The sequence below is a fragment of the Melanotaenia boesemani genome, chromosome 6 (genome assembly GCF_017639745.1).
Source record: "Melanotaenia boesemani isolate fMelBoe1 chromosome 6, fMelBoe1.pri, whole genome shotgun sequence".
Lineage (NCBI taxonomy): Eukaryota > Metazoa > Chordata > Actinopteri > Atheriniformes > Melanotaeniidae > Melanotaenia > Melanotaenia boesemani.
The window spans coordinates 4,593,253-4,605,946 of NC_055687.1; the positions used below are offsets into that span (position 1 = coordinate 4,593,253).

The 12,694-nt window shown below is 40.3% G+C and overlaps 1 protein-coding gene across 2 annotated transcripts in view; it reads left to right on the plus strand.

Annotated features, from left to right (window-relative positions):
• Positions 1 to 12,393, plus strand: part of LOC121641653 (gastrula zinc finger protein XlCGF57.1-like) — a 29,113-nt gene extending 16,720 nt beyond the window's left edge. For both annotated transcript variants that reach the window (XM_041987927.1, XM_041987928.1), the window contains exon 3: positions 6,926 to 12,393. In XM_041987927.1, the coding sequence (XP_041843861.1) occupies positions 6,973 to 8,547 (1,575 nt within the window). In that variant the 5' untranslated portion in view covers positions 6,926 to 6,972 and the 3' untranslated portion in view covers positions 8,548 to 12,393. The remainder of the gene's footprint in view (positions 1 to 6,925) is intronic.
• Positions 12,394 to 12,694: the final 301 nt, after the last annotated feature.

Genomic DNA, 12,694 nt, shown 5'->3' on the forward strand with positions numbered 1-12,694 from the left:
TTTTTCACAACGGGCTTATATATCGTTTAATTAGTAAGCACATATTCGTCAGCAATTACAGCAGCAGCCGGCAAAGTAGCCACACGCTGCTCATTTAAATAAACTACCACACTCTCGGGTAGCTGTTTCTTAAATTCCTCTAAGAGGATTAGTTCTCTCAGAGAATCAAAAGTGCTCACACCACCTAAAGAGCACCACCGGTCAAAGAGACTGCCCTTTTCGTGTGCAAATTCAACTTAAGTCTGGGATTGGGTCTTTTGATACGTTCTAAATTTCTGTCGGTAGGCTTCCGGTACTAATTCATAAGCTTTGAGTACCACAGCCTTCACAATGTCGTAGCCCTAGCTGTCAAGAAGAGGGAGCGCTGCTACGACCTCTTGAGCCCTCCCTTTTAATCTGCATTGCACAAGAAGGGCCCACCAGTCCTTTGGCCACTTCAAAGTTGGCGCTATTCTTTCAAACGCTGCAAAATAGCAGTCTCCATCCCCGAATACTGGAACAAAAGGAATAAATTTAGTGATATCAAAGGGACTAGAGGGGACCGAGGCATCTGATGACCTGCTAGAGCCATCAGTCGCCGGTAAAGTGGACTGGGTTTGAGCTTCCAGCTCCAAAAGACGCATGCGCACCTGCTTATCAGCCTCGATTTCCATTCGACGGATCTCGAGCTGCAAACTGCGCTGATGCTCCAACTGCAGCCTTGTCAATTTCATCCTCAACCGGGCATCTAACCGTGAGGAACCTGAGCCATTCTCAGAGAGGAGCAGATCATACTTGGCAAGAGTGACAGGTGGAGTCATCCTGCCATCCCCCACAGAAGATGCTTCCTCGACACCAGCTGAGCCCAACTGACAATCACGCTCAGTCTTGCTAGGTCCCGCCTCCTTGGGCAGACCAGCCACCACAGGCAAAAATGCAGATATCACTACTACTACACAAATTGAGATTATATGCTCTCACCGTATCCTCCAATAAAAAAAAAAAGCTCCCGGACGAGCCCCCACTTTATTTATGACCATGTCTCAAATCCATGGGAATTGGGATCAATAGCAAAAACAAGCCGGACCAAACTTATAGATGTAGACAAGAAATTTATTACAAAACCAGGTTCAAAAAAGAAAAAAAACAACATAAGGTGTCCTCAATTGAGGTAATAATTACCAATAACAATTAACAATTAAACAAAATAATAAACAGTTCTTTTTATGTATTAAAATACCCAAATACTATACGAAAACAAAATACTTATTCTAATAGAAATCCAAAAATCTTACACTTACTCTTAACCTTAACCAAATTGGTGCTTTTTATACAAACCAAAACCAAAATGCAATACCAGACGGTAGCCTTCAATACAAGGCAAGGCAAGGCAGTTTATTTGTATAGCACATTTCATGTACAGGACAATTCAAAGTGCTTTACATAAAACAAAGATATTACAGATATTTAGAATAGTAAAAGGCATCAACACATAATCAACACATAATCACAATAAAATAATAAATCACATTAAAATGATTAAAAGCAAGATAAAAAAAAAAAAAAAAAAGTTACCGTGCAGATTTCATGCATAGGCGCATGAGAAAAGAAATGTTTTTAACCTGGATTTAAAAATGTCTACATTTGGGGAAAGTTTAATCTCCACTGGCAGTTTGTTCCATTTGTTTGCAGCATAACAGCTAAATGCTGCTTCTCCATGTTTAGTCTGGACTCTGGCCTGGACTAGTTGACCAGAATCTTTGGACCTAAGAGCTCTGCTAGGTTTATATTTTCTGAACATATCACAGAGGTATTCTGGGCCTAAACCATTCTGGGATTAGTAAATGATCAGAAGGGTTTTAAAATCTATTCTGTGACTGACTGGAAGCCAGTGTAAAGATTTCAAAACTGGTGTGATGTGTTCAGATCTCTTAGTCCTGGTTAAAACTCTAGCAGCAGCGTTCTGGATGAGCTGCAGATGTTTGATGCTCTTTTTAGGAAGTCCTGTTAAAAGACCATTACAGTAATCCAGCCTACTGGAGATGAATGCATGGATGAGTTTCTCTTGGTCTTTCTGGAAGCAGGTTTGAGTCTATCAACACTCCCAGGTTACGAACTTGGTCAGTGATTTTAAGAACCCGAGTCTCCAGGTGTTTACCAATGCTGACCCTCTTCTCTTTGCTACCAAACAGAATAATCTCAGTTTTGTCTTCATTTAATCGTAGGAAATTCTCCCTCATCCAGGTGTTTATTTGCTCCAGACACTGACACATTAAGTCTATTGGACTGCAGTCATCTGGTGACAGAGACACATAAAGTTGTGTATCATCTGCATAACTTTGATAACTAATGCTATAGTTCTGTAATATTTTACCCAAAGGGAGCATATACAAGTTGAACAGAAGAGGTCCAAGGACTGACCCCTGGGGGACTCCACAAGTCATGGCCACTCGCTCGGATTCATAGCTGCCGATCGTAACAAAATAACTCCGGCCTTCTAAATAGGACCTGAACCAGTTAAGAACCGCTCCAGAAAGTCCAACCCAGTTTTCCAGCCTATGCAACAGGATTCTGTGATCTACAGTATCAAACGCAGCACTGAGATCCAACAGAACCAGGACTGATACTTGACCAGAATCGGTATTCAACCTAATGTCATTTAACACTTTGACCAGAGCTGTTTCAGTGCTGTGATGAGGTCGGAAGCCGGACTGAAATTTATCAAGATTTCCACTTTCATTTAAAAAGTCATGAAGCTGGTGAAATACAACTTTTTCAATAATCTTGAAAATAAAAGAGAGGTTAGAGACAGGTCTATAGTTGTTCATTATAGAGGCGTCTAGAGTCCTTTTCTTTAGGAGTGGCTTAATAGCAGCTATCTTTAGTGACTTGGGAAAAATGCCTGATGCCAGTGAGCTGTTAACTATCAGTAGGAGATCACTTTCTACTGAGGTAAAAACTGTTTTTAAAAAGTCAGATGGTATCATGTCCAGAGTGCATGTTGTTGATTTCAAATGCCAAACTGTTTCTTGTAGGACTTTTAAATTCACCATTTTAAATTGCGACATGACAGCAGAATTGTTTCCGGGTTTTAGGCACAGACTAATTTTCTTGTTTGACTGTGTGGAATTAATATTTTGCCTAATTGTTTTAATTTTTTGGCTAAAAAAGTTTGCAAATTGGTTGCATTTCTCAGTGGAAAGGAGCTCTGGGCTTATCTGTTTAGGAGGATTTGTAAGTTTTTCAATCATAGCAAACAGAGTGCGAGAATTGTTGACATTCCTGTTAATTATTTCAGATAAATGCAGCTCTCTGGCCTTGCACAGCTCATTGTTATAGTTACGCAGGCTTTGTTTGTACAACTCATAGTGAATTTGAAGTTTATTTTTCCGCCATTTCCGCTCAGTTTTTCTACATTCTCTTTTTAGGCTGGTAACCACAGTGGTGTTTCTCCATGGTGTTTTCTGTTTGCTCAAGTTGCTCTTGATTCTTATCGGTGCAACAGCATCCATTACATTCAAGATTTTCAGATTGAAATTATCCAGGAGTCCATCAACTGACTTTGCACTGGTTGTTGGCAACATAGCTATGGCCTCCACAAACTTAGCACTTGTTCTTTCATTAATGTACCTCTTCCTAACGGAGAAGCAGGTTGGTTGAACATTCTGAGTGATCAGTAAATCAAACAAAATACAAAAATGGTCAGACAAGGCCAAGTCAGTGACAGCTACAGAAAAAATTTCCACACCCTTTGAAATAACCAGGTCCAGAATGTGACCTCGAATGTGGGTCGGTTCTTTTACATGTTGCCACAAACCAAACATGTCCAATATGGAACAAAATTCCTTGACATTACCATCCGTCATGTTATCTATGTGAATGTTAAAATCCCCAGTTAAGATGAAATGGTTCAAATCAGTAGAGATAACTGACAATAATTCATCAATAAAATTTGCACAATGTCCTGGACGTCTGTAGATGATTAGAAATAAAATTTTAGGAATACCCCTTAAAATAAAACTAAGATATTCAAAAGAAGTAAAATCACCAAATGAAATTTCTTTACACAGGAATGAATCTTTAAATAAGGCAGCTTCTCCTCCCCCTTTCCTCCCGTTTCGACATTTATTCATAAAACTAAAATGAGGGGGTGCTGTTTCATTAAGAACTGTAGCACTTGTGTCTTCTGTTAACCATGTTTCTGTCAGAAAAAGAAAATCTAAACTGTGAGAAATTATGAAGTCATTAACTAACAGTGACTTGTTGGACAGAGATCTAACATTTAGTACAGCTAGCTTTATGAAGTTTACACTGGTCTCTGTTGTATTCTGAGTTATACAAGGTACAGTTAACAGATTAGATCGATTCACCCCACAAACTGACCGTGTTCGATTCCTTATTTTACTAACTAACACAGGAATCCTACTGGGTCCAGGCTTGATCTCAGAACAGCTGTCAGTAGTAGCAAAACTACAGCAAGGACCCTGAACGCATCATGGCATGTTATCTTTGTTGTGAATTCTGCTGCTGCTCTGTGAACCTCCTGCACCTCCTTCCGTGCCCTGGTCTGCCAGGACAGATGATCTAAGAGGAGGATGAGGAGGGGGAGGGGGGGAGCCCTGTATTTCTTGGTAGATGGTGGTCGCTGGGGTTCAGACCTGGATAGAGACATCCTTTTAAGACCTTGGGTGATGTGGAGAAGAGGGTCTGGTGAGGGGGGAGAGCTGGGAGTTAATCGCTTCTCTGCTGTGTCCTTCGCTCTTATCTGTACACTCATGTTTGGGTTTGCCGTCTCAACAGCATGACGCAAGTGTGCACCAAGTAATCTGCATCCAGTTAGATTTGGATGCACACCATCAGGTCTGAATCGCTCCTTACAGTTCCAAAAGATATTGAAGTTATCAATGAACTTTATCCCATGGGTGATACATGCGTTTGATAACCATGTGTTCAGGCCGAGAAGTCTACTGAAAAGTTCAATTCCTTTACCCGCTGTAGGAATGGGTCCTGAAATGTAAACATGGTGTGCTCCCAATTGACACAGTCTCTCCAACAGCAGAGAAAGTCTTTTTTCAGGATCTCAGAGCCAATTTTCCTCCTCAGAATATCAAAAGACCCTGTGTGGACAATAATCTTCATACCATCTGGATGTGAAGACAGAATGGTCGGCAACATCTCTGTCAGTTCCCTGACTGATGTATCAAAAAGTGTTAGATTTTCCGTCTTTGCCATCCTGACATGCTGTGTTATGGAGTCCCCAATCAGAATTGTGTCTATTTGTTTTTGTGTGGAGGCGCCGATAGCTTCTCTAGTCCTCCTGTTTGTGGAATTTTGGCTTCTCCTCCTGGTCTGGTTAGCCCTGGGCTGAGTTTTAGGGCTATTTCTTGAATTTTGATATATCCTTGCATTACATTCATCATCATTCATTTTAATATGACTCAACACATCATATTTATTATGCAGTGAGACTTCAGGTGGTGGAGTGAGTGCTGGAGCTTTAAATTTCCTGCTGGATTTACCTCTGCGGCGAACAACATCAGACCAGGTTCTTGCTGGGGTTGATGACTTTGGTCTGGCACCAACAGTGTTCCAGAAGGAGAGATCAGTCTGATGGTCCGGTTTGGGATTTTCCTCAGCTATTCCAATGTCATTTGAACACATCCAGGGAAGTGTATCAGCCAGGTCTGTAGCGGGAGGCTCCACATTCGACATGCCTTTGCGTATGAAGATTTGACTCAATCCATTTGACAACTCAGTAGAATGTACAGAAGCTACTACAGAGTCAATAAATTCTTCATTCACACGAATGTCTTGCAGTGTTTCAATCCTCTTCTCCAACTGTGTTATCCTCAAAGAAAGTTGCTCACACTCAGTGCAGCTCACTGATACTGCAGGGTTAGGAGACATCGTTCCACTAGTTCTCCGATGGAAATCAACTAAATTTATCAAAAAAATATATTTGTTCCAGTGATTTATAAGTGACCAGGAGTCCTTGTTCCTAAATTTCTTGCTGGTAAAGATAAGAAAAAAGAAGAAAAAAAAGAAGAAAAATGCAAGCAGAAAGGAGAGCAGAGCAGGAAGCGTCCGCACGGCAGCAAAGCAGGAAGCAAAACTATTCAAACTACAAACCAAAATCTGCTATAAAACTTCATTTAAAAGCCACTCACACACGATGAGCGCACATATCCTCAATTATCTCAACCAAAAACACAACCATGAACTAAACTAAGGGAATTCTAAATGCTCTTACAACATCCCACAAGGGTTACTCAGACCAGCCACTTCTATACACAATCCCAGTTAGCGAGCTGTGGGCCTAATGGTACACAGCTGCCCTGAGTGCTGGCACTTCCTCCTTCTTAAAGGCCTGGAGTCCTTCTGGTTGGCTGGCAGAGAGGAAGTGCAGGACTGTAGAGGAGGGAGGTCACTGCCGCATCCACAGCCAATTGCAGAGACGCAACCGAGCATCAGAACGTAAATTACCACAACCACCGGCCACAGGCCTGGGGGTGTGACAATAGGAAATTAAGTATTATATACTTTATTTATAGTTTCAGACATTAATGCATGTATATTTGCATATATTGCTCTGTATAGTAAACACTATATATGAATCTGTTTTATTGCTATTTATTTTATTCCTTATTTTATTACTTTTTACTTACCCTGACACTTGATGTGGACTGAAGTGCAACACAGGGAGCCTGTCTGTTAATTATAACCATGTCATATCATACACCCATCAAATAAGTTTAACACTACAATTTAAGAAAAAGAAGAATATAACAAATTTAAAGATATGTTTTTTTTTTACATTGGGGAGCCACTGAATTTCCCAGGGACCGACTTAAACCACCAGCTGCCGGAGACTCACTACATTGAGAACCTGTCAACATTACTGTTCAGGCTCCTTCAAATCCAGTTTTGTCTTTATTTTTTCTTTCAGTGTTACCTGCAGCAGCTCTTGGTGGTTGAAGAGGGGGTTCCCTGGAAATGGAGTCTGGACAAGCTGGATCCAGATCCCCTCTGCTTAGAAGAGGAACCAGAGGAACTGTGGCCAAATCAGGATGTGAAAAGAGTTATAAAAGTTGGAATGACAACAGGGCACATGGATCAGGTGTAAACGACGATGTAAAATGTAACACTGCCAACAACTCCCTCAGCTGCTCTGAATGTGGTGAACAGTTTGACAACCAACAATCTCTCCAGAGACATTTAACAGAGAATCCTTTGAGTTGTTTGAAGCATAAGAAATGTTTTAAAGTAACACAAAATATAAATTTGCGTAGAGGAGTTCACACAGGGACAAAAGCAGTTAAATGTGATGTTTGTGGTCACATCTGTAGTCATAAAAGAAAACTTGTGCTACACATGAGAATTCACACAGGAGACAAACCATTCAGCTGTGATGAATGTGGACACAGATTTAGTCACAAGACAAGCTTAAACCAACACATGAGAATCCACACAGGCGACAAACCATTCAGTTGTGATGAATGTGGACATAGATTTATTCAAAAGTCAAGCTTAAACCAACACATGAGAATCCACACAGGAGACAAACCATTCAGCTGTGATGAATGTGGACATAGATTTATTCAAAAGTCAAGCTTAAACCAACACATGAGAACCCACACAGGAGCCAAACCATTCAGCTGTGATGAATGTGGACAAAGATTTAGTCACAAGTCGAACTTAAACCTACACATGAGAATCCACACAGGAGACAAACCATTCAGCTGTGAGGAATGTGGACAAAGATTTAGCCTCAAGTCAAACTTAAACAAACACATGAGAATCCACACAGGAGACAAACCATTCAGTTGTGATGAATGTGGACAAAGATTTAGTCAAAAGATAAGCTTAAACGAACACTTGAGAATCCACACAGGAGACAAACCATTCAGTTGTGATGAATGTGGCCAAAGATTTAGTCGCAAGACAAACTTAAACCAACACCTGAGTATCCACACAGGAGACAAACCATTCTACTGTGAGGCATGTGGACAAAGATTTAGTCGCAAGATAAGCTTAAACCAACACTTGAGAATCCACAGAGGAGACAAACCATTCTTCTGTGAGGAATGTGGACAAAGATTTAGTCGCAAGACAAACTTAAACCAACACCTGAGTATCCACACAGGAGACAAACCATTCTTCTGTGAGGAATGTGGACAAAGATTTAGTCGCAAGACACACTTAAACCAACACATGAGAATCCACACAGGAGACAAACCATTCAGCTGTGATGAATGTGGACAAAGATTTAATCAAAAGACACACTTAGACCGACACATGAGACTCCACACAGGAGACAAACCATTCAGCTGTGAGGAATGTGGACAAAAATTTAGTCGCAAGACAAGCTTAAACCAACATATTAGAATCCACACAGGAGACAAACCATTCAGCTGTGATGAATGTGGACAAAGATATAGTCGCAAGACAAGCTTAGACATACACATGAGAATCCACACAGGACAGAGACCATTTTCCTGTGAGGTGTGTGGTGAATTATTTAGGTGGCCTGTCTCTGTAAAAAGACACATGCTTGTCCATGCAAAATAGAAATGGCACTTTGAGAATGTTCTAAAATTTAAAGTGCGTTATAAATTTATTATTATTATCATTATTATTATTATTATTATTGTTACGGAAGCCGGTCATTGCTGCCCCCTGAGGCTCGTCACACATGCAAATGCCAGTCCCTGATGCCTGTTCGGAGTGACTTGACCAGATGCACCCTTGTCTCCTCCCCTCTGGTTGGCTCATCACCCAGCCAATCACATCACAGCCTGCCAGCAACCAGGAAATAAAGGACTGCTGCTGTGTTCATTCTGGGGGAAGAAGCTGTTTAGCACAGATGGTTCCCCCTCAGCTTGACAGAATTGTGGTGGTTTTTGACTGTTTGCTGTGCTTAGTGGTGGCATTTTGGCACGTAGATTACTCGGAGTTTTCAGCAGGGTTAAACCTGACTGTTTATGTTGTCAGTTTAATAATAATTACTAATTTCATTTTGGTTTTGCCTTCGATAGCATACAACTGCTTTGGCTACTTTTTGAGCTTGAGTTTCTCATACCCCTATAGTGGGTCGTAATAAAGTGGGGGCTCGTCCGGGAGCTTATTTTCTTGTAAAATATTTAGCACGGTTGGTGTGGAGCAGTGGACTTTATTGTTCTGATCGAGATGGCTACGTCCTTTGACTTGGACCGGTTTCTTGCGGCTCCTTCCAGTGTAGCTCTTGACTGTTGCCGCAAAGCTGATTTTATGCAGCCTGTGGGCCATTTTTCCCTGTTGGTCCCGAAACAGGCCATCAAGAGCCAGATTAAGTGTCTGCAGAAGCTGCAGCTGTGTGTGAAGGCGCTCTGGCTAGAAGCGACCCAGTTAATGGAGAGGTGAAACCTCTCATTCAGACTCCCAGCCCGAAGACGGTTGAGGAGGGACCGGGGGCTGAAAAGCCGGTGACACTTATCACTCTGTCCCAGTGTGATCCACTTTCCTCAAACAGTTCAGATGCCCGTGCTGGGACTCCGTTAAAAGTCTGTTTGGTTAGATTGGAGCTGGAGGCCCGTGAGAAGGCTGAAGCTCGCCTGAACACACAAGCATGACTTTGAAAAAACTGTTTTGGAACACAGCAGGAGTGTGTTGTCTCACGCTGTCTCTGTCCTGAGCGGAGAAAGCAGTTTTTACCTGAAGTTATTGTTTTTCAATATATAAAAGAGAGAGTCATCCACATATATAGCAACATCTATAACAATACATAAAAAATGAAACACAGTAAAATGCAATAAAACTTGGATTTAAAAAAAAATGTTGGAGTTAAACTTAAAATTATTTCATTATGTGACAAACATTGAGATGTTGGCCACTTAACCCTCTGCCCTGGATACTTTAAAACCAAGTAGAACTGGTTCATTATTCAAAGTTCTGACTGTTGTGGCTCTTTGCATTGTATTTGTTTAACTCTGACTCTGCTCAACAGATCCGAACCATGCGGTAAAGACCTAGCCTGCAAGCTAGGTTAAATTTTCATTTTACGCGTTAACGGTGGTTTGTGTCTGCTCTTTGGGCATGTCGTCTTTTCCGCATCATGACACGTGTACAGTTTAGTGACATTTTACAGTGAAACCTTTCCCACATGTTTTAAAGAAAATGGCTTTTGCATGTGTGGATTTTCATGTGGACCATGTGTTGGATAAATGTGTTTTTCATATTCAGCTATACTACACATGTCACATCCATATTTGCATATTTATTAAAAAGGAGAAAAAGTTTTTGTTGACAGAACAGATTTAACAACAAACAAATCAGTTACAAATCTGAAGACTCAAACATAACTTTATGACTTTGAACAGGGCTAAAGTTTTATTGTAACTTGCCTGAGATTTTTTTATTCTCATTCCCCTCTGCCTTCGTTTGCTGTCTATTAAACTTATTTCTTCTTTAACCATGGTGGAAATAAAGAAAGGTATTAACTTTTGATGCTACAGAATACAAAATATTAACAAAAGACTGCAGTGGTGACATGTTACCCTTTATGGCTTGAAGCTTGATAGACAAAGAAATAAATTGAGAAGGTTTTGAGGTCAGGAACAACGAACGTAAGACTGGGAGAATTTTTCATTGTGATAGTGGAAATGTGTAAAGTTATTTACAATGTCTACACAGAAAAGAGACCACACAAGGTCAAGGGTTTGCCTTCAGAAATGGGTGGACTGGATTACAATTTCACAAGCAGCAAATAAAACACTTTGATTTTTAAATAATGCAAAACACAGGATTATGGACATTTCCAACCATGCCTACTCTGACATGGTGTGATAAGATAACCAAGAAAAGATCTGAAAATTCCTGAATAAAATAAGTTTATCTCTGCTGAAAACAACAGTAGAGACCCAACCCTTTTTACAGTCATTTCTTTCTCCGCAGATTTGTGGCTCAAAACTAAATTAGACTCCAACTCCAAGAACGTAAATTTCAGATATTTACCACATAAATAAATGGATGTGGCCTCTCACCCGTGTGAGTTTTCTTGCGTCTACTTTTGACATTTATAATAAAACCTTTCCTACATGTTTAACAAGAATACGACTTTTCACCTGTGTGGATTCTCGCGTGGACCAATGATGCATCACGATATGTGAAATCTTCACCATGTTGTACAAAGATGAAGCAGCTTCTCTGTGAGGTTTTATTTAAAGAACCACTTTGAATATAAAATTTTTGCATATATTGCAAAAATATGGCCTTTCGCCTGTGTGGCTTCTTTCATGGTCACCAGTATTTCCTGAAGCCTGAAACATTTCCCACATGTATCACATATAAATGGCTTCTCACCTGTGTGAAATCTTATGTTGGCTGACAGTTTAGCAGAATCTCTGAAACGTTCACCGCACGTTTCACAAGGACTTGGCTTCTCTCCTGTACGGATGTTCTTGTATTTAAACTACAACTTGAAATGAACTTTTCCCACATGTTTTACAGGTACATGTTTTTCTCTAGCATGGCCTTTAATATGTAACAGTGATGAGTAAATGAAGCATTTGCCACGTTTTGCTAGAATAAGGTTTCTCACCGGTGTGGATCCTCATGTTGATCTGTATGTATCGAACACATCTGAAACTTTTCCCACAGAATTTACAGGAATATGGTCTCACCTGTGTGGGTTCTGTCATGATTCATCATTATACTCTAAAGACTTTTCCACAAATGACACAGTTTGTAGATTCATTAACCTCATCACTGTTACACCAACTCGTCGATAAGGGAGAGTCGTCTTTATTGTTCCTGTTACTACTTTTCTTTTTCTTATGTCGTGTATATGTTGCTGATCCTGAGTCTACATGTTGTCTTGGTTCCTGATCTTTGTTCTCAGGAGCAGGAGTGTTGTCAGAGATTTGCTGGTCTCTGTTTAGTTCTTGTTTACAGAGGTGATTATCTTCATAAATAGGAATTACCGCAAAGGTTTCAGTCTCCTGCTTCAGTACCAGCTGCTCTGAGTCCTTAGTAGGGATGGAGTCCTCCTCTTCCTCTTTAATGGGGAGAGACTCTGGTTCCTCCTGGTTCTGGCTGGAGTTCTCTGGATCACAGGGCTGGCTGGCAAGAACCTCTTCTTTGATGACGTGTTGTGGGAGAGCTGAAGAAAATCAGAGGACACAAGAAAATGTTTATTACTGAAAAAAGAAAAAAAAAACTGCGAACAAGTTATTAAAATTTCATGGTATATTTTGTTTTTCTGGCTTTTCTACAGAGTTAAAATGTGTTTTCACCTAAAACATTACACAAAGATAAAGTGTACATTCACATTTTCAAATGTTTATGTTTTTTTTTATTCTTGCTGATCTTTTAATGGATATTTATAGACTCTATGTTTTTGTAGCATGCAAGCGGACAATAAAGTATTATTTCATCTTATATTTGTTTTGGTATTTTTATGCAGAAGGATGTCTATCCAGACATCATGTCTGGCTCAAAAGCTTCAAAAAGGCTTCAAATGGAAGCTTAACTATCAGTGAACAAAGATCAGTCTGGAGTCAAAAACTATGAAGTCAGCAAGGTGCGAGGAGGGTGCATTTATTAGGGCCCCATCAAAGATACAGGCAGCGAATGCATAAGTCAGAACCCGGGTTCAGACTGAACTTAAATTTTATGCATCCATTAATTTTCACATCTACCAACAGAATCAGTCAGTGGCGTGCACAGATACACACCACAT